The 22,200-nt window shown below is 41.6% G+C and overlaps 2 protein-coding genes across 3 annotated transcripts; one reads left to right on the top strand and one right to left on the bottom strand.

Annotated features, from left to right (window-relative positions):
- polr1d (RNA polymerase I and III subunit D) lies at positions 1 to 12,260 on the bottom strand. 2 transcript variants are annotated; one of them, XM_053630639.1, is made up of 6 exons: positions 12,167 to 12,260; positions 8,515 to 8,612; positions 7,654 to 7,730; positions 3,006 to 3,088; positions 900 to 973; positions 1 to 320 (listed from the first exon to the last, which is right to left on the bottom strand). In XM_053630639.1, exons 1-6 carry the CDS (start codon positions 12,206 to 12,208, stop codon positions 311 to 313), a joined length of 384 nt encoding a protein of 127 aa, XP_053486614.1. In that variant the 5' UTR covers positions 12,209 to 12,260; the 3' UTR covers positions 1 to 310. The 2 variants fall into 2 exon arrangements, with proteins under 2 accessions (XP_053486614.1, XP_053486615.1); XM_053630640.1 differs by lacking the exon at positions 900 to 973 and having other exon boundaries at positions 2 to 320; positions 12,167 to 12,258.
- Positions 12,261 to 13,034: 774 nt separating this feature from the next.
- sybl1 (synaptobrevin-like 1) lies at positions 13,035 to 22,103 on the top strand. Its single transcript, XM_053630873.1, has 8 exons — positions 13,035 to 13,177; positions 15,220 to 15,374; positions 15,507 to 15,564; positions 16,042 to 16,179; positions 19,894 to 19,984; positions 20,200 to 20,267; positions 20,363 to 20,455; positions 20,617 to 22,103. Exons 2-8 carry the CDS (start codon positions 15,229 to 15,231, stop codon positions 20,683 to 20,685), a joined length of 663 nt encoding a protein of 220 aa, XP_053486848.1. The 5' UTR covers positions 13,035 to 13,177; positions 15,220 to 15,228; the 3' UTR covers positions 20,686 to 22,103.
- Positions 22,104 to 22,200: the final 97 nt, after the last annotated feature.

Here is a 22,200-nt window from a genome sequence, read left to right on the forward strand (position 1 = left end):
TCACACGGACGTAGCCAGCGTTTGCAATGCCGTAGTTTGTTTGGAAGAGCGTGTTTTGTTTTATTTTATCACGGCAATCACGTCGAGCGAAGTGAATATACACAGGATCTTTATGGAGAAAAAGATTTTTATTTAAAAAAAAGAAAAGAAAAAGAAAAGGTTTTAGCTGTACAAAATAGTTTGTTGACAATCATCCGAGTGGTTTCTCTGGCTTTCTGCAAATATCAGTCCGGCGTCATGTATAGCTCACATGACGATCCTTTTGGTCTGGATTATTCCATGGCCTCGCCTTGCTGTTCTCTGAAGTCTTTCACTTGTGCCTGTCGAATCAAGCATTCAGCAGTTAGCGGAATCCGCCAATTCTTGAAAATGTTCGCGACACGACGAGCATTTCTTTACACACAGACCTTTATTCATCAAAGTTGCGTCATATAGTCAAATCTGATTTAAAAACATGAGTATTTTAAAAATCCATTCGTTTGAAATGTTTCATTAAAACGTATACATCGTATCTGTGTGGTGATACGGGCCGGTGTTCGAGCATACCATTTTAACAACAAAAAAAAAATGCTTGATGGTAAATAATTGAACTGAGTATTAATAATTATAGCAAGTATAGTAAGCAATAGAAATAATAGAAATAAAAAAATGGCAAACAATGCTCCCAGGTGGTGCAAAAATATTTGCCCTATCCTTGGGAGACTACACGATCAAATCCTGACGAGCCATATGTACGGTCGAGTCCAAAACGAGCCCTTCAGAAGCTAATTGAGATATTTACATGTTTCCCAGAAGACAAAATAATAAGAATTTACAGCAAGCAACCTGTTCAAAAGTTTACACCCCCCTGGTTCTTAATGTATCGTGTTGCCTTCTTGAGCATCAGTGAATGTTTGCACCTTTTGTAATAGTCGTGTACGAGTCCCTCGGTTGTCCTCAGGGCGAATAGATGGAGCTCAACATCATATAGAAGCTGTTCAAATAGGCAGAAGATGCTGGAAATTTTGTTATAATAATAATAGTTTTATTCATATAGTGACTTTCTACAGCTCAAGGACACTTTACATTCCAAACTAATAGACATAGGAGAAGAACAATAACGTACAAAAAATACAAAAAAAACAAAAACCCACCAACGACTAGAGACAAAGTACTGAAGAAATAAATGTCTTAAGTTGCGATTTAAAAGTCGAGATAGAGGGAACATTTCGGAGGTTCTGGGGGAGTGAATCCCAAAGTTTTGGAGCCATGATGGCAAATGATCTACCACCCACGGTGGAGAGGCGGAAACATGCTACAAGGAGTAGACTTGAATCAAAGGACCTAAAGGTCGCGAATGTATGACGCGATGACGCTCTTGAATCGAAGCAACATCTCTATGGAGCTATGCACGCCGGGCGCGATCCTTCCAATTACATTTGAGCTTTAGATCACGTGCCCGGACACTCTGCTGTTGCGCATAAGGGCGAGAATGGTGGCGCTATAGCACAGGAAGCTGTTTGAAAACCAACGTAAACACCGAAGAAGAGTATTCCGGAGTTAAGAGTTTTGTTCAGATGATTCAGACTCCGATGATTGCACAGGATACAGGTTGCTTTTACTATGCAATACGCAACTGTGTAGGTGACTTGTAAACGCCGCTGAAACGACGGGTGAATCGCAACAGGCAAGGAGGAGGCAGGGACCGGAACGTAAACCTAAAGTTTAATAATCAACAGAACTCAAACATAACGTAAAACACGTGCGTCTCTCTTTCTCCCTGGCGTTTCCAGTCGCTCCTTTATCTCTCTCTCTCCCACTGATTAGCCAAATGGGTGCCAGGTGTGCATCCTCACAACCTGGTTTCTCCCCCCTCCTCCTCCCAAAATTAGCTTCTGTGCTTCTTAACGGTTTGTGTTGTGGTGCTACGCGCCAACATTTTACGCGATTCTTCTTCTTTTAGTGGTCAAAGGCGATAGGCCGATCAGCTGAATGATGGGTTGCTCGACCTAGTGTGCAGGCGTAAAATGCGTTCTCGACCGGCGCCATCTATCGTGCAGGCGTGAATTAGCTGAAGGCGATCGATCGTTTCGTGTTCGGTGTGAAAGCACCGTTCGTCGGCGGTTCGCGTCGCTTTAACGCGTCGTGCTCAGTGTGAAAGGACCCTCGGAGTCCGTGCTGGGACTGTAGGGTTGAAGGAGGTCAGATAGATAAGGGTGGGCAAGGCTATGGAGGGCTTTAAAGGTCAGCAGGAGGATTTTCAACTTAATCCAAGAAACTACAGGTAGCCAGTGCAGACTATAGCTGACGAATTTTGAATATATTGTAATCTAGTTATGGCCTTTGATGGTGGACCAATAAAAAGACCATTGCGATAATCACGACGGGATGTGATAAATGAAAGGACGAGAGTTCCTGCATCTTTAAGACTAAGAATGTGACGGAGGCGAGTTATGTTACGGCGGTGATTTAATTTAACTGCTCAGGACAAACAAGGGACTCGTGAAGAACTCTCACAAAACATAATCAAATACTGTTGATTATAACAGTAAACTTTTGAACTGGTTCATTTGTGTAAATTCAGTTAGTATCGTGTCTATATTTAAACATCTGTTATGTGAAATAGCTTCTTCAGGGCAGAACTAGATAAAACACAAAATGCAATTTTAATGATCTTTCTTATTTGAAAAAAAAAATGCATTAATATTTTCCAGATTTTGCAAGGGATGTATATAAAAACACACATCTTTATTTACAGCAATTGTATACAAAAATACCTCTAACTCAGCCTTTTCTTTTTACACTACATTGCTAATCCTGCACAGATACAATCTTTGGGCCACTCCCAAAACGACACACCACTGCTTCCACAGGGAGTGTCAAAAAGAGCCTGGAGGACCAGCTGTGTTTACAGCTTGCCAATACTAACAGGAAGTCCAGGAAAAGAGGTTGAGAGCTTTATCTGGGTGTTAGCAGGTGGCTGAGGAAGAGGTGTGATATGTGTGTGCGTTTGGGTTCAGTCTCACCTCAAATGTGTGCAGGACATGTTTACAGACATCGGTGAGCTCGTTCAAGCCCTTGCGCAGAGGTTCGGTTGCTGGGAGACCTCCTGGGAATTTGAAGGAAAAAAATGTAGACACTGAAAATACACAGGAGGCCAAGTAACAAGAACAAGAACAAGAACAACAACAACGAAACAATCAGAAACAGAATCAGCTTTATTTACAAGTATGCTTGCACATACAAGAAATTTGTCTTGGTAACAGGAGCTTCCACACACACGTATACATACACATAGGGCAATTTAACTGTTCATGAGATGGATAGCCTGGGGGAAAAAACTGCTCTTGAACCTGACAGGTTTGGTGCTCAGAGCTCTGAACTGTTGGCTTCTGACCGACAGTTCAGAGCTCTGAGCACCAAACCTGTCAGGTTCAAGAGCGGTTTTTTGCTCTTGAAGGTAGAGGGCAGGGTGAGTGGGGTCCAGAGTGATTTTTCCAGCCTTCTTCCTCATTCTGGAAGTGTATAGTTCTTGAAGGGAGGGCAGGAGGCAACCAATAATTCTTTCAGCAGTCCAAACTGTCCTTTGCAGTCTTCTGATATCTGATTTCGTAGTTGAACCAAACCAGAGAGTTACTGAAGTACAGAGGACAGACTGACGAGTAGAACAGTATCATCAGCACCTGTGGCAGGTTGAACTTCCTCAACTCGCAAAGGAAGTACAACCTCTGCTGGGCCTTTTTCACAATGGAGTCAATGTGTGGGTTTCCCCACTTCAGGTCCTCTGAGATAGTAGTAGTCCCCAGGAACCTGAATGACTCCACTGTTGGCACAGTGCTGTTTAGATCGGTGAGGGGGATCGGTGTTGGGGTGTTCTTCCAAAAGTCCGCAATCATCTCCACCGTCCTGAGCGTGTTCGGCTCAAGGTTGTTTTGACTGCACCAGACAGCCAGCTGTTTAAACTCCCTTCTGTATGCAGACTCATCGTCATCTCGGATGATGGTGGTGTCATCTGGAAACTTCAGGAGCTTGACAGAGGGGTCCTTGGTGATGCAGTCATTGGTGTAGAGGGAGAAGAGTAGTGGGGAGAGCACACATCCCTGGGGGGCACGAGTGCTAACTGTACAGGTGCTGGAAGTGAATTTCCCCAGTCTCACAAGTTGCTGTCTGTCTGTCAGAAAGCTGGTAATCCACTGTGCGATAGATGTGGGAACAGAGAGCTGGTGTAGTTTGGTCTGGAGTACAGCTGGGATGATGGTGTTGAACTGAAGTCCATAAAAAGGATCCTTGGATATGTCCCGGGTCTGTCCAGATGTTGCAGGATATGATGCAATCCTATGTTGACTGACTGCATACTCCACAGACCTGTTTGTTCGATTAGCAAATTGAAGGGGTCTAGCAAGGGTCCTTCATATGGGTCAAGACCAGTATCTCAAATGATTTCATGACCACAGATGTCAGGGAGACAGGTCTGTAATCATTAATTAAGTCCTGTGACCATTGGTTTCTTTGGGACAGGAATGATTGAGCATTTGAAGCAGCATGGGACTTCACACTGCTCCAATAATCCATTGAAGATGTGTGTGAAGATGGGGGCCAGCTGGATAGCACAGGATCTGCTCTGAAGGCCAGAGCGGGTGTGGGGTAAGAATGGGCCTTTCAAATCTACAGAAAAACAACACATTCAGGTCGTCAGTCAGTTATTGGTCCACCACAGGGTTGGGGGTAGGAGTTCTGTAATTGGTAAGTTGTTTCATGCCACTCCACACTGATGCCAGGTCGTTAGCTGAGAACTTGTTTTCCAGCTTCTTAGAGTATCTTATTTAAGCCACTTGGATTTCCTTATTCATTGTGTTCCTGGCCTGATTGTACAAGACTTTATTCCCACCCCTGTAAGCATCCTCTTTGGCCTGACGAATCTGCCTGAGCTTTGCTGTAAACCACGGTTGGTCGTTGTTGAACGTGAAATAAGCCCTAGTAGAAATGCACATATCCTTACAGAAACTGATCTATGATGTAACAGTATCTGTGAGCTCATCCAGGTCAGTGGCTGCAGCCTCAAAAACACTCCAATCCGTGAAATCAAAGCAGGCTTGTAGTTCCAGCTGTGCTTCATTGGTCCTTCTCTTTACAGTCCTTACTACAGGCTTGGGTGATTTTAATTTCTGTCTGTAGGTTGGAGAGGGTGAATCAGACAGTGATCGGAGAGTCCTAAAGCTGCTCTAGGGACAGAGCGATATGCATCTTTTATTGTTGTGCAGCAATGATCCAGGATGTTCCAGTCCCCGGTTGGGCATGTAAAGTGCTGTTTGTATATAGGCAATTCACATGTGAGATTTGATCTGTTGAAATCCCCAAGGATAATAATAACAGAGTCCGGATATTGTTGTTCCGTGTCTGTGAATTGATCAGTCAGCTGTTGCAGCGCTGCACTCACGCTCACGTTTGGCGCGATATACACACTCACCAGAATAAATTAGGAAAACTCCCGCGGCACGTAGAATGGCCTACAGATAATAAAGAGCGCTTCCAAATTAGGACAGCACATCTTGTCGCGGTGGTATATGTTACACAGAAAGTGAACTGTCAGTTCTCGAAGTGTTGGAAGCAGGAAAAATGGGCACTTGCCAATAAGGATCTGAGAGACTTTGACAAAGGCCAAATTGTGCTGGTTAGACGATTGCGTCTCCAAAATGGGGTGTTGTCTTGTGGGGTGTTCCTAGTATACAGTGGTTAGTACATACCAAAACTGGTCCAAGACAGGACAACCGGCAAACCGGTGAAAGGGTCCTGGGTGCCCAAGGCTCATTGATGCGCATGTGGAGCTAAGGCTAGCTCGTCTGGTCAGATCCCAAAAAAGTTCATGCTGGCTATGATAGAAAGGTGTCAGACCACACAGTGCATCACAGCTTGCTGCGTATGGGGCAGGATGCACCATGGGGAGAAGGCAGTGTGAAGCTCCGGGAAGTGTTCTGTTGGGTCCTGGCATTCATGTGGATGAATCTGATCGAGCATCTGTGGGATGTGTTAGTTGGGAGCTGTGATAGCATGTCTCAGACCCTTTACTTCAAGGTGGCAGAAAGTCCATAGTGGAGCAACACTGGAGTTTTTCCCTAGGGGATCAGTGTTGATGGACTTGGCTACAATTACCTCCTACACTTGTCTGGTGGACAGTTAAGATCCTTCTTCTGTTCTTTAGTCTGCCTTGATTGAAGGTCGCAACACGTGTGAAACTTTGGTATCCAAACTTTTTCTGAAGTTCCCACCCATAATTGGATATGAGAGGGTCTTGTGCAACTTTTAGGTCAGGAACTCAAATGAAGACACCAATATTATTTATCCGTTACAAATTCTCATCATTATTAACATTCTCTCCCCCCCCATTAAGTATAAATTTCTCTCATCTCATGAAACAAAAAGCATTAAGAAAGATAAAATCAATATATTGATTGAAATATTCCTAATCATCAGATCAAAGGTGTTGGCCAGATGATCTGATCTAATCTGATCTGAACGTAGGTCTGTTGTTTGTTACAATAACAAGGAATTTTGATCCACTTGGATTGAATGAGTCAATATATTATTATGGAACTGTGAGTTAGAAACAAGTCTTCGATCCACAAAATTCAAACAGAACTGGTTCTGTGCACGCTGTTGATCAGTTTAAGTAGACTTGGATGAAGGCATGAGGCATTTGCGTAGACGTGGCAGAGCTCCGCCACCAGCTCTATGCACACAAACCACCGGACTCCAATTAGCTTCTGGGCCGAAAGAATTCCATAAGAGTCAAAAACTCGTGTCATGCGTTCCAGGTTGTTGAGCCAAGAAGAGTAACAATGCGTGAACTGACCCTGCTGATAAGTCTTATTAAATTCTGCTTGTGGCTAATGACATTAAGCAATTTACAGCAGAGTTTTTGTGTATGTGTCAGGCAGTAATGCTGTGGATTGGAAGACACCACACACACATGTATGGTGGGGGGAGGTCCCTTCCTGGGAGCCTACTCCAATGCAGCTGAAGAGATGCTTTTGTTCAGGGTCTATCCTCATTCAGTACAGGAATAATCAAATTAGCATGAAATAAACTCATCTCACGCCAAAGAAAGTTAGAGTTGGTGGGGGGTGTGTGTGTGTGGGGGGGGGGGTCTGCTTCAAGGTCCAAGGAAGCGTCTCTCATCGTCACCCTTAATAAAATGCGATCAACTACATAAAGTAAGACCAAATTAAGGGTGGAATGGTATGAAAAAGAACCAAAAAAACCCCCAAAACAATCCATTCTTCCACTTCTTGGTATCACATTAACTGATCATAGAGGATGATATTCATCCTTGAACAATGCAAATAAAGAACATTACTATGAATGTTGAGTACTTTATTAAAGCAACGTAAAAGATACGCGATCCGTGCCCGGTCCTAGCTCAGTCGGTAGAGCATGAGACTTTTAGGATGTTGGGTCTGAACCCCACCAAACCCAGACACAGGGGTTGCACAAACTAGTGCACTCACATGATGAATCACATATAAACTGGATTTCCATACTGGACACGCGTGGTCCGCTGTGGCGACCCGTAAGGGGAGCAGCCGAAAGAAGTAGTACAAGAAGAAGAAGAAGAAGAAGAAGAAAATGGTAGGTGATCCAGTTTTTACAACATTTCCAAAGAAGTCCAAATCTCACCTCGTGTCTGAATGCGGAAGTTGATCTTGCTCTCGGATGGGTGTGTAATGCTGTAGCCACAGAACTCCACCTCAGGACTGTGTAAACAACAACAACAAGTCACCAGCAAGTCACATCAACCTGTTGAGCTAAATTGATTTTCTACAGTAGCATGACTAAATCTTTACAGGTTCTTTCATGCCTCTTGTATACCTAATTTGTGGTGACTCTGTATACACTTTATCTTTTCATACATGTGTAACACTTTTTCTGTTTTTTTTAAGGTGAAAAGGTAAGAGAGCAAGCTCCGTGCTGCCGCTTATGAAAATGTCTAAAGTGACACAGTGACGGTCAGGAAAAAGAAAAGCAGTCTGTTATGGGCTACTCCCGTAAGGTCACAAGTAAAGAGATGACGAGGCACTCTGGGAATGAGCACATGGGAAAACACCACTGGTTCCATCCCAGCAAATACACTTAGTCAAAGGACCACATTGACATACAACAGTGATCGTGTGGGGGCAAAAATATTACTGGTCCTTTTTATCATTTAGAATTTGTCAGTGATGAACTTCCTAATGAGTATTCTTCCATTTTACATGTCCACATAGTTTTGATCAGGCAGAATAATGAGAGAGACTATAATTAACTTGCAGCTTACATGCACATATATATATATATATATATATACACACACACATACATACACACTTTAATACTGCATCTACCCTTTGATAGCCAAGTTATCTTTCCACAAATCGTTGTATACTACTTTTGATTTCTACTTCTACATCCATAGGTCTGGGGAAAATGGCATTATTGTTTATTTCCCAGAAAACAACCCATGATTTTAATAAACCTTAACAAACGGGAACAATCTCTTACTTCTTCGTGATCATGTATCTGAGCGAATTGCCCAGTGTGTGGTCCTCCTCATGCAGGACGAACGTCACGCAGCCTTCGTCAGCGCCGTCCGCTTGGACCTATTCACAAATACCGAACACGAGAACAGCGGAGTTGAGTAAACTCAATGAACAAGCTTCCCTCTAGGAGGAGACATGGAGTACCTATAGCTACACAGCAATTCTTTCATGCAACAAGCTGTTGTCTTGATTATTCTTAAAATAAAGCCCTGACATGATTGACCTTGGTTTATTAGTATCCTTTGAAATCAAACAACATGCCTTCAGACTGATTAGTGCATTATTTATGTCGTATTTAACTATTTTGTGTTAACAAATACTCCAGGAATAATTGAAGTTCACCACATGCTCTCCAGTGATTATAATGACCTGATCGCCACTGAGACTTCGGAAAACGGTAAGCCAAAATACCCGATGCATAATAACTAATAAAAGCTAATGTGGGCTCCAAATCACTGAGGAGAATCAACTGTTAATAGAAGACAGGAAAGGTGGAGAGGTCAGGAAAGTCAGGGAAGTCCATTGATCATAAGATATTTCCTGTTCTAGGACGGAAAGATCTGTTGACACAGGACAGGAGGGGCAGTCTGAGTCCAAACTGGAAGAAGATAAAGAGAGGGTGATGGATTAAAGTGACATTAGCATGGTGGTCAACTTCAATTTCTGCTTATCAGATCAAACAGCAGATCAGAGGAAAGTCAGACAGTTCGGCCCGAGTGAAAATCTCACCACTGAAAGTTCTGCTCAATACACAGAGGCCTTTCTTCTGGTGTTGTCTTTATTGTTTAACCTTTTGATCTTCTGTTCGGAGAAATTCACAGAAATAATCCGCTCTCATGGATATCAAACAAAACACAGGTTTATCCAAAAAAAAAAAAAAAAAAAAATCTTTGTTAAATATAGATGTCCAACAATTAGTGGCACTTTGCCAAGATAACAGCTCTGATTCTTCTCCTATAATGCCTGATGAGGTTGGAGAATACATGGCGAGGGATCTGAGACCGTTCCTCCATACAGAATCTCTCCAGATCCTTCAGATTTCGAGGTCCACGCTGGTGGACTTTCCTCTTCAGTTCATCCACAGGTTTTCTATGGGGTTCAGGTCAGGGGACTGGGATGGTCATGGCAGGACTTTGATTTTATGGTCAGTAAACCATTTTTGTATTGATTTTGATGTATGTTTTGGATCATTGTCCTGCTGGAAGATCCAACCACGGCCCATTTGAAGCTTTCTGGCAGAGGCAGTCAGGTTTTTGTTTTTGGATGAGAGTAGAGATGTTTTTCTTGAAACAGTCCCAAACAACTTGTGGTGATGTAGGTGACTTCGGATTGTAGTTTTGGAGACTTTCTGACCCCAAGACACAACTAACTTCTGCAATTCTCCAGCTGTGATCCTTGGAGATTTTTTGTCCACTCGAACCGTCCTCTTCACAGTGTGTTGAGACGATATAGACACGCGTCCAATTCCAGGTCGATTCATAACATTTCCAGTCGACTGGAACGTCCTAATCATTGCCCTGATGGTGGAAACGGGCATTTTCAATGCTTGTGTTATTTTCTTATAGACACTTCCCATTTTGTGAAGCTCAAGAACCTTTTCCCACACATCACAGCTATATTCCTTCGTCTTACCCATTGTTATGAATGACTAAGGGAATCTGGCCTGTGTGTTACCTCATATTTATACCCCTGTGAAACAGGACGTCATGGTTGAACAATTGTTAGTTTCCCCTATTTATGTATGTATGTGCATTCTACTGTATCAATAATGCAAATATGATGTGATATTGGTTGGGAAACCAATTTGGCAGACACTCTTGTTCAGACTGACTTATGGAAGTTCGTCCATATTCTGATACATAATAAATCAATACATAAGAAATATAATAAGCATGTGATTAGTGCACATTCAAGTACTTATTATTGAGCGCTACTGAACTTTTTTTTTTTAGATTGCTTGAGCCAAAGTAAAGACGAATTCCATAATGGGAAAAACACTGCATGTTCTGGTTTGTAACATTATTTAAGATTTAAGCCTGAGGCATGCTTTCAGTAATAATTTATTTATTTATTTATTTTAACTCAACAGTAAAATCAGATATTGGACAACCCCATGAAGCATTAATATACATACTTTCTGGTAAAGTACTACACAAGAAAGCTTTTAGATGCAGCCACACACTGCATCAGTGCCCTCTAGTGAAGAAAAGTATAAAATGGCAGGAATTTTAATTATTGCCTCCTCCTTTCCATACACCTACAGTTGCAATCAAAATTATTCAACCCTCATTGCAAATCAGGCACGCAAACCCAAGAATATTACTGAACTGGAGGCCATTGCTCATGAGGAATGGGAGAAGATTCCTCAGGAACGTTGCCAGAAGCTAAGCTATCTTGTTTGCAGCAGGTCATAACAGCAAAAAGGTGCTCTACTTGGTACTAAAGATGCTCGCCGTGAAGAGGTTGAATAATTTTGAAACTGGAGAAGTCATTATAAGTTGCATTTTCAGTTGAATTTGGGGAAACCACTTGAAGCATTCGCTGTGTTGAACTATTTCAATTGATTTTGTTTGATTTGTTCATCGCACACAGCTGAAAGTCTGTACATTTTGACAAAACCTGATTTGCACTGGGGGTTGAATCATTTTGATTGCAGCTGTACTATGAAATCATACGGTGTTTGCCTGAACTCGGAAGTGGGAAGACGGAGCTCGGAATTCTGTGCAAAAACAAGAACTTCTCCATGAAACTTGCCTTTTATTTGCTCTGTCTGAGCACTTAAAGCTCATAAACCAGCAACAAGCTAGTTATCCAACACTACTGAAGTGAATGATAACTCATTTAACTCTTGTATATGGAAGGAGTCTCCAGTGTCGGTGCTTTGTAACGGTCTGTAGGTTTTTCCACCAAAGGGGGAGTCTTCAGGATAGACGAGTTTGTCAGTAACACGAAAAGCTGTGTATTTTGTCTTATTATTAATTTCAAGAGAATGAAAATAAAAGAGGCCGGTGAGGGAATGACTGCTCGTCGCTGCTATAATGTAATAATAACATAACATAACAACAGGATCCACATCGATTCGAACGAGTTCCACAGCGTTAAATGTACGTATACAAATGACTTTGAAAAAAAAAATCATGATTACTTGTTTAATTAATGGAAAAACTGCAATCACTGGTGGATTTCTGTGGTATAAGAATAAGACACTTCAGCGTGTGCTGTTATAGGAAAATAATAAACTTTCTATGCAGAAAGCTTGACTCTCCATTCAGCTATACTTACCACAAATACTCCTTTCAGAACACATCACTGATCTCTTTATCTGTAGTACTTAGGGTACTTATATTACTTGCTACAACCAGTGTCTGTTAGGTCCTCTCTCCATATCCATATTAAATTCCCAAATCTAATAACCACAATCAAACATTCCCACTGTACTGCCATCATCCTATTGATAAACGTGTGCATTTCAGCGCCCAATTTCATTTTTCTTCTGCAAAGCTGCATTATTTTACAAAACTTATGGTATTCCACAAACTACAACGTAATGCCCAGAAAAATAATACATTAAAGCCGGTTACTAAGTAAAATGGGTGGATCTTTATAAGACTCACCATCTCCAAAACCGGCTTCTTTTCTGTATCAGTACCAGCCATGCTTGGAACGCTGAAGATGTCGCTTAGAGATGACGTTTCGCCCGCGACTCAGACACGTGACGTTGTTTGTTTTCCTTTCGCTGAGCCCCGAGGAATAACCGAATCCCAAAATGGCGCCTTACTGAATAGTGTACTTCATAGGGTGTGCACTGTATGACCAATATGGAGCTATTTGGGATGAAGCATAAATTAATGAGAGAAGCGTTAAGTTTCAACAAATTATTATTAAAAACATAATTTGTTGAAAAAAAATCATAATAATAAATAACCGTTTCGACTGTTTAGAATATTCAGATTTGAAAAGAAGCAGCCTCGTTTCCCCCAGAACAAAATATATATTATTCATTAACAGTATTATTCTGATTCAGTAAAGTCCTTAATAATATATATATATATATATATATATATATATATATATATATATATATATATTTATTATAAAAAATATTTATATATTAATTTTCGTTTTTCAGTAGAAAATTGGACGTAAATCCAACAACAATCAACGTTTTGGGGGAACATCCATCATTAATGTACTTCCAAAAAGGGATAGGACTGGGGAAAAAAATATTTTGAGCCACAATACATTTTAATGCTTTCACATTAGTTACTGCGAATTATAGGGTTTATAAAAGAAACTGATCGACTGAAACAGAGTTTCAGATAACGCAGTGGTAGCGAGTGAACAAAAAACATCGATTATTTATTAGTACAGTTTAAGAGATGTGCAATTTATCCAAAAAAAAAATCATTCACGTGACCAAATTGTCGTATCAACGGATATACGTGATTTTAAAAAATATTAACTTTACAATAGAAACTATGCGGTTGCAGTAAACGTCATTTCCGGGATGCAGTGGGGGCGGAAGTTACTGGGAACCTGCGGAAGGAACTTTCAGCAGCGTTCAAGCTTTTTTAATGTTTACAACGCAAATAAAAGCCTCGACGCTTTGATTAAAACTGTATCAGGTATGTTTATTATCATTTATTAATCCCTATAGGAGTGTAGTGTCGTTATAAATTGCCTGTCTGTCTAGAAGGAGAGATTGCCGTCGATTTGTTTGCCTTAACTAGCTTAGCTTCCAGAATGTTTCATGTTATGCTAGTGGCTAAACAGCTATGCCAGTCGCCTTTTTTTTTTCTCCCCCACCCGTATTCCGATAAACCCGCCTCGTTCGATAGAGGATTGGCTGGTAGCTCCGAATAGTCGCAGATTGACGGATTTGAGAGCGAATAGAATATTAGCTAATTCAGGCTGGATGCTGATAGCCGATCAGAGTTCATGAGGCGGGGTTTGTGGGAATACAGGTGTGGAAAAGAAGTCGCGAGTGAGTGAGTTTGAAAGGTTTGAGTCATGTGATGTTTGTGGTGAGTGATTGGTCAGGGGTGAGTTTATAGAGAGTTCTAGTAAGACAGAAGAAGAAGAAGAACCGGACAGTGTTGTTTTAGCAAAGCTGCATGGTTTTATTTTCAGTAGCTAGCCAAGCTGATCGAGTAATCAGGGGATTTCTGCCGTGCGTATTAAGTGTCTGGGGTAAATGTTACTCCGCCATCCAATACCCTGTGTATGAGCTGTTACTATAGAAACTGTAGCATATTCTCGTAACGAGCGCATTAATATACACCAGTTATTTGAATTAGAGCCGGCACTACTTTCAGAGCATTAATCAACTGTCTTATAGAGCATTAATCAACACCTTCTGACCAATCAGATTTCATCATTCAGCAGTGCTGAGTTGTGATCTACTTTAACCCTAAGATCTACAAACAAGGGCAGTAATTAAGTATTTTGAAAACACTCATCTAACAATAGTTTTGGTAATATTTTTTTTAAAAAGCAGTCCGTACAGGATTTCACAGTTTTTGTTTTTGTTTGTTTGTGATTATAGCGGCCAAAAATTTGCGAGGTTTTTTTTTTCTTTTTTAGGAAAACTTCTTGAATTTTGCGAAATCGCACGAAATTGTTTTGCACGGTCTTTCGCAGTGAGGTTTGTTTAGCTGTAAACGAATTGAGGAGGGCTTTGGCTTGAATGCGCAGTTCTGATGAGGTCGTGTGACGCGTCTCGACCCAAACCTGCGGCCATTTTGAAAAATCCCAAGCTCCTCCGGATATTGCGGCGTTTGCTTGATTATTTATTTATTTTATTTTTTTTTGCGTTTGTTTCTACGAAGGACTGAACAGTGAGCGTATAGGAGAGGTGTAACGCCCTGCCAGCTATCTGTATCTGCTCAGTACTCCGAATATTCATATCCTCATATGTATTCCGGGTCTTAAATCCAGAACGGTATTATTTTGGTTTGTATCTTCCCCTGACAATTTCTAAACCTATTTATTAGTTATACTTCCCCGAGATCTAAACAAATTAGTAGCCTAATTTAAATCACCACAACCAGAACCGGGCAGTTACTACTGATGAGTAAATAAACACAGGAAACCTCTCAGCCATGTGAAAATTTTAAAAAATATATATAAATTAAAAAAAGCTCCCACTTAAACGTTTTATTAAATAGCATATGAACCTTTCTAGCAAGCTTTCTAACCAATCTGTTTATTCTGAATAATGTAATCGTTTATATATATATATATATATATATATAACACACAACCTTATTCAACCTTTATAAAACCTCAAAACATTGAAAGAATGCTGCAGATCTGTGAGTTGTATCTGTGTTGTAAGATTTTACTTCCTTCTTTTCATAACGCACGCTTGGAGTTATTTACATTACCTGCATAAATATTCGCATGAAATCAAGCCAACCTCCTAATTATTTTGTTTATTAATTTTTACTCGAAATGCAGCGGCAGTCCTTTTTAAGGATTTACACACTTTACAAAATAAGAATATTTTCAGTTACCGTTGTGACAGATGGGGGTTAAACGGTGCAATATCGGAGCCGACCAAGATGTCATAATCCCGTCAGTTTAGCAACGATGCCCGTCGGGCACTCTGCGTGCGAGGACCCATTTAACCGCTCTGTTTAAGCAAAGTCATTTCCCACGTTTCCAGCTCTGTGCTATGGCGATCCTTTTCGCTGTGGTAGCCCGCGGAACCACCATACTCGCCAAACATGCCTGGTGCGGAGGAAACTTCCTGGAGGTGACGGAGCAAATTCTGGCGAGGATTCCATCCGAAAACAACAAATTAACCTACTCGCATGGCAGGTAAGAAACGTGAATCCTTCTTGAAGTTTCTCTTCAACTGAATGGGCAATTTATTATTATTATTATTATTATTATTATTATTTAAAAAATTTTTTTAAACATAACACCTGACATCATCACTCTTATTTTCAGCTATCTCTTCCACTACATCTGTCATGACAGAATTATCTATTTATGCATCACAGATGACGTGAGTACGACATGTTCCCTATTTGTCGAATTTCCATGATGGCTCAGGCCTTTTTCCACTGCGCAGAGTACCAGAACTGCTTGTGCTCTTTGTGTCAACCTGTACAAAAGGTTTCATTTCTCAAAAACTGTTAATCAGTCTCTCTTGTCAGTGTTTTAACAAAGTTTCTCAAGCACTGTACATCGCAGAGGCATGAGGCTGTGGTCGTTTGTAATCTTCTAAAGAGCTCGGTTTAACTGTTCTAACATTGTTGTGTAACCATATAATGTATTATGCATGTCGGTTATTATGATCCGGAGCTAACAGGCCCTCCCGGGCTGTTCAAGTCACCTCTTTGAGCTCTGTTGTTACCTGTCTTTAAATGTACAGTGGGAAAAGAAAAAAAAAACACCATCGTTCTGCGTTTAAACCATTCGATCTTTCACAAGTCGTGCTAACGACGACGTAGACGATCCTGTTCTGTGGCTTTGCGTGCAGGACTTTGAGAGGTCGCGCGCATTCAGTTTCCTCAACGAAGTCAAGAAACGTTTCCAGACCACCTATGGCTCTCGGGCTCAGACGGCTTTACCCTACGCCATGAACAGCGAGTTCTCCAGCACTCTTGCCGCACAAATGGTACGTGACATTTCACACAACATCTCCATCCCACTTTCCAACGCAAGCTTCCTGTCCTGTCTGCACAATACCGAGTCAATACTCTGATTCCACCAAATTCTGATTCGCACCTCTGGAGTATGAATGTTGTAATCTGAAATCTGTTGCACCTTATTCAGAAAATCCACTGATGGGAGATATAAGCGCGTGCTCAGGTCGCAAGGAATTGTGGGTGCTAGCAGATGCTTAGCTGTAGTCTAGGTATTTAGGAATGGCAACTCATAACAACCACGTATACAGGAATATCCCGATGCCTATACGCATATAAACATCCGTATTCGGAATAGGGCCGCAACCCAAATATGGACCTTAAACAGAATTTGACGTGCATGTAAACGTAATCAGTGTTCACTGCAGTCAGTCCTGATGGGTTTCTTTTGCATGTGCGCATGAAAAAGCTGCTTTACACTGTAAGATTTTTGTCCGCGTAAGGCAAATCCTGAAACAATTCCTTCCTTGTGAATTAAGATCGCCGTTGTATCATATGACATGATTACTGCTGACAGATTTAGTACCTCTGCAACCAAAGAAGTGCAAGAAACAAGTTCTGATAGAAGGTTCGGCCCAAAATCTCAGATCGGGAATGTTTGTTCTGAGAACTGCCTGGGATGACACGATATCCATGCAGCGGTTACGAAAGAATTATGATGATGATGATGATGATTAGTAGTAGTAGTATCATTTTTTATTTATTAATTTTTTTTTAAAGGCAGTAGTGATGATAAAACCTAAAAACATGTGGGATTCCATATCAGAGCGTTTGATTGGATAAGAGCAGTTAGTAGGATTGTGGTACAGAAAATGTTTCATTCTGGAAGAGCGCGTCTTAGTGTCTATAAACCGCAGCCATGAAGAAATGAATGGTCTGTGCTGAAGTTTAGCCGTGCCGTGCTGTTCACACTTTCTTCAGTGGTTACCCTAAAAGTTTTGCCTGGATAGCATTCAGTTCATTCAAGACAAAGTCTGATCATTAAGTGATGATCATTTGATAATTATGAAATTCTGCATACTCGTGTTTTATTTGTATAGGATTTGCCTAGTCGTGGCACGTCTGTGTTGTGACCCACAGGATTCCCAAGCATTTTATTTGTATTTATTTATTTATTTTTATTTTTATTTATATATATTTTTTGCAGTAGCAGTCTTCGTAAACACTTGAACCTGTGCATGAAAAACCCAGGCATTAGCCATTTGGGGACATGTTAGGGCCACATGCTGCAGTGATGTGATTGTTGTACTTGTTGGAATGTAACATTTTTATTAATTTTTTTGTAAAAGTGGATAATAATAAACTGGCACTTCACAAGTTACAAGTTAATGAATTAAAGATGTTTGACATGTTTGGGACCAGGCCTGCTGAGAACAGGATCGGGGGAGTAGTAGGATTAGGAGTGGTAGTAGTAGTAGTAGTTGTAGGAGTAGTGGTGGTAGTAGTGGTAGTAGGAGTAGTGGTGGTAGGAGTAGTAGGAGTAGTGCTGGTGGTGGTAGGAGTAGTGGTGGTAGTAGGAGTGGTGGTGGTGGTTGTAGTGGTAGGAGTAGTAGTGGTGGTAGGAGTAGTAGGAGTAGTGCTGGTAGTGGTAGTAGTAGTGGTAGTAGTGGTGGTAGGAGTAGTGGTGGTAGTAGTAGTGGTTGGAGTGGTGGTGGTAGAAGTAGTGGTAGTAGGAGTAGTAGTAGTGGTGGTGGAAGTGGTAGGAGTAGTAGTTGTAGGAGTAGCGGTGGTAGTAGTGGTGGTAGTAATAGTGGTAGGAGTGGTGGTGGTGGTAGTAGTAGTGGTGGTAGGAGTAGTGCTGGGAGTAGTGCTGGTAGTAGTGGTGGTAGGAGTAGTGGTGGTGGTAGTAGTGGTAGGAGTAGTGGTGGTAGTAGTGGTAGGAGTAGTGGTGGTGGTAGTAGTGGTGGTGGAAGTGGTAGGAGTAGTAGTTGTAGGAGTAGCGGTGGTAGTAGTGGTGGTAGGAGTAGGGGTGGTGGTGGTAGTAGTGGTGGTAGTAATAGTGGTAGGAGTGGTAGTGGTGGTAGGAGTAGTGGTGGTAGTAGTAGTAGTAGTGGTGGTAGGAGTAGCGGTGGAAGTGGTGGTGGTAGTAGTAGTAGTAGTAGTGGTAGTAATAGTGGTAGTAGGAGTATTGGTGGTGGTGGTGGTAGTAGTAGTAGTAGTTGTAGGAGTAGTGGTGGAAGTAGTGGTAGTAGTAGTGGTGGAAGTAGTGGTGGTAGGAGTAGGGGTAGTGGTGGTAGTAGTAGTAGTGGTGGTAGGAGTAGTGGTAGGGGTAGTAGTGGTAGGAGTAGTAGTAGTGGTAGTAATAGTGGTAGTAGGAGTATTGGTGGTGGTGGTAGTAATAGTAGTAGTTGTAGGAGTAGTGGTGGAAGTAGTGGTAGTAGTAGTGGTGGAAGTAGTGGTGGTAGTAGTAGTGGTGGAAGTAGTGGTGGTAGGAGTAGGGGTAGTGGTGGTAGTAGTAGTAGTTGTAGGAGTAGTGGTGGTAGTAGTGGTAGTAGGAGTAGTGGTGGTAGGAGTAGTAGGAGTAGTGCTGGTGGTGGTAGGAGTAGTGGTGGTAGTAGGAGTGGTGGTGGTGGTTGTAGTGGTAGGAGTAGTAGTGGTGGTAGGAGTAGTAGGAGTAGTGCTGGTAGTGGTAGTAGTAGTGGTAGTAGTGGTGGTAGGAGTAGTGGTGGTAGTAGTAGTGGTTGGAGTGGTGGTGGTAGAAGTAGTGGTAGTAGGAGTAGTAGTAGTGGTGGTGGAAGTGGTAGGAGTAGTAGTTGTAGGAGTAGCGGTGGTAGTAGTGGTGGTAGTAATAGTGGTAGGAGTGGTGGTGGTGGTAGTAGTAGTGGTGGTAGGAGTAGTGCTGGTAGTAGTGGTGGTAGGAGTAGTGGTGGTGGTAGTAGTGGTAGGAGTAGTGGTGGTAGTAGTGGTAGGAGTAGTGGTGGTGGTAGTAGTGGTGGTGGAAGTGGTAGGAGTAGTAGTTGTAGGAGTAGCGGTGGTAGTAGTGGTGGTAGGAGTAGGGGTGGTGGTGGTAGTAGTGGTGGTAGTAATAGTGGTAGGAGTGGTAGTGGTGGTAGGAGTAGTGGTGGTAGTAGTAGTAGTGGTGGTAGGAGTAGCGGTGGAAGTAGTGGTGGTAGTAGTGGTGGTAGTGGTGGTAGTAGTAGTAGTAGTGGTAGTAATAGTGGTAGTAGGAGTATTGGTGGTGGTGGTAGTAGTAGTTGTAGGAGTAGTGGTGGAAGTAGTGGTAGTAGTAGTGGAAGTAGTGGTGGTAGGGGTAGTGGTGGTAGTAGTAGTGGTAGGGGTAGTAGTGGTAGGAGTAGTAGTAGTGGTAGTAATAGTGGTAGTAGGAGTATTGGTGGTGGTGGTGGTAGTAATAGTGGTAGTAGGAGTATTGGTGGTAGTAGTAATAGTGGTAGTAATAGCAGTAGTAGTAGTATTCATTTTATTGACAACAACAATAATAAGGTAGTGGGAAATCAATTTGGTTGCCATTCAGAATTTTGTTTAGCAACTTAATCTCTGTGTGGCAAAAACAAGTATATAAGTAAAAAAAAAAAATAATATTCACTTATGTTCAAAACAGGTTTTTATCAATATGTATGTAGGGAAAATAAAAGCATAATGTAATTTATCCCAAAATCAGTAATATATTGTCCTGTACAGCCCTATATGTGTTGGCAAGTATTCATTTGAATTTTGTCCTCTCACAGAAACACCACTCAGATCCAAGAGGCTCGGATCGGTTGACAGAGACGCAAATGCAGGTTGATGACTTGAAGGGCATTATGGTCCGGAACATTGGTGAGACGACGACTGCTAATTTTTTAAAAATTTGTTTCGATGCAGTGTTATTCATTTTTGTCTAGTGTTTATATATATATATATATATATATATATATATATATATATGGTCAGACTGGGTTGAGCTGACAGGAAGGCTACTATAACTCAAATAAGCGCTCTTTACAATCGTGCTGAACATCAGATGATCTCAGAATGCGACGTTTTCCCTTTAGATCTGGTGGCACAGAGAGGAGAGAAACTGGAACTTCTCATTGACAAGACTGAGAACTTGGTGGACTCGGTGAGTGTCTGTCTTGACTCCCGCATATTGCCATTTTGCCGAACGTGATCGCGAGGATGCATTCCTTTGCTTCTTGTTCCTTTTTAAAAATACAGTCCGTCACCTTCAAGACGACGAGTCGCAACCTAGCCCGCGCCATGTGTATGAAGAACCTGAAATTGACGATCATCGTCATAATTGCAGCGCTCGTGAGTAAAACATGAAACGTTGTGCAGGAATACTGCAGAGTAAAATAGAAAGCTCAGCTCACCAGATAGATACTGATGGGTCTGCAGATGAAAAATGATAATAATAATCATTATATAAACTGACGAGGCCTTTTATTTTTATTCATCCCTTGTGTGTTCAGGTGGTCCTGTTCATCATAGTAACAGCTGCATGCGGAGGTGTGACTTGGCCCAACTGCCGGAGCAAGTAGGAAGCAAAGCTGGAGCTTCTTCCTTCACTCTCTCTGATCTTGAAGGGAAATAAACCACTCGCTCAAGACCATTACGCCATCTGTACATTTAATCCGGTGTTTCCTGAGCTGTCTTCTGTTTAGCCTGGCTCTCTCAGGTGCAGGCTTCTTAACAATGACTGCGTAGCTTTAAACACACACACACACACACACACACACACACACACACACACACAGGACTCAGGAGAGCCTGGAAATTAAACACCCTCTTTCCAAAAACAACCCCCCCCCCAAGCATTCCTTGAGCGTTCAAATCAGCGAATGTTTTGTGAACGAATGCGATTCCTTTCTAGAACATTTTCTTTTATCCCATGTTGTGAAGCAGTTATGTTGGTGATGAACATATACGTCAAGTTCTAACATGAAATCTTTGTTAGCAAGGCACACGTTTATGCACACGGAATCTGTGCAAAATCAACACACAGACTCACTAATCATCACTACTCGGAAGCCTACTGCATACGGCGTAATTGTATAATAAAAACAAACGACGTTTGGTATATTATGTACGCGTAGAAGAGAATTAATACACGTTATTTATGATCACTATGATATATGAAGTGGTTGGAAATCCCAATATCGTCGTATCCATGGTATTAGTGTTAATATTTGAAGGAAGAAAAAAAAAATGTGAGAAAACCAAACAGTAATCAGTATCGGTGTGTATCGAGGAGTGTGTGAAGCTCACGGATACAGGTTTATGGTTCTTCCTTTTTAGGAGAAAAATAACCCATGCACGGTTCTAACATGGTGGGATGGTATAAGTCCCGTTTGTTCGTCTTGTTAATCCATTCGCGTGTACAGTTGGTGTGTGCGGGTCCCGTCACAAATACTGTCACAGTTTAAAGTTGTACTATATGCTTAAACGTTACGTACATTATACCACGGGAACGGGGCAGTGCTAGCTCAGCAGTTAAGACGACGGATTACCGAACTCACGGAAGGTCGTGAGGTCGTTCAAATCCCAGCACTGCCATTGTTGGGCCCTTGAGCAAGGTCCTTAACCCTCAACTGAGATCAATTTCATTAACTCCGCATAAGGGTGTCTGCCAGACGCCGTAAACGTAGATGTAATTACAGTGTTTCCCACAGTTCTATTATGCACATGCCTCGACTCATATTGAGCCCAGCTGCAGATGTACAGTTAGTGTACGAGGACTAGTATGCACTGGTGAGTGGGAGGAGATTTTCAGTCTCCCTAATTGATTGATTGTTACATATGTGTCGGTTGAAAAAAAAAATTTTTTCCCCCAATTCATCCCACAGTGCACTTTTTTTGTTTGCTTTTTGTCATAATAATGTAATTATTAATATGCCATGAATCATGTAATTATTTAATTATTCATCAGATTAAAGAGAATAAAGTTCTATCTCAAGTGGTTGTATTGTATTAAAATGGAGGAATGAAAACATGTTGAAAACATTGATGGTGTATTTAAAATGATTCTTCCGGACTTCTGGGCTGGCCTTAGATGT

Source organism: Ictalurus furcatus, chromosome 8 (assembly GCF_023375685.1).
Source record: "Ictalurus furcatus strain D&B chromosome 8, Billie_1.0, whole genome shotgun sequence".
Taxonomy (NCBI): Eukaryota; Metazoa; Chordata; class Actinopteri; order Siluriformes; family Ictaluridae; genus Ictalurus; species Ictalurus furcatus.

Bases quoted from the DNA above. Each gene is read 5' to 3' on its own strand.
- polr1d (XM_053630639.1), bottom strand. From the start codon at position 12,208: ATGGCTGGTACTGATACAGAAAAGAAGCCGGTTTTGGAGATG. The intron at 8,613-12,166 runs GTGAGTCTTATA...ATTTGTGAATAG, and splicing joins AGAAGCCGGTTTTGGAGATG to GTCCAAGCGGACGGCGCTGA. The intron at 3,089-7,653 runs GTGAGATTTGGA...TCAAATTCCCAG, and splicing joins CTTCCGCATTCAGACACGAG to GAGGTCTCCCAGCAACCGAA.
- sybl1 (XM_053630873.1), top strand. From the start codon at position 15,229: ATGGCGATCCTTTTCGCTGTGGTAGCCCGCGGAACCACCATACTCGCC. The intron at 15,375-15,506 runs GTAAGAAACGTG...TCTTATTTTCAG, and splicing joins TTAACCTACTCGCATGGCAG to CTATCTCTTCCACTACATCT. The intron at 20,268-20,362 runs GTGAGTGTCTGT...TTAAAAATACAG, and splicing joins CTGAGAACTTGGTGGACTCG to TCCGTCACCTTCAAGACGAC.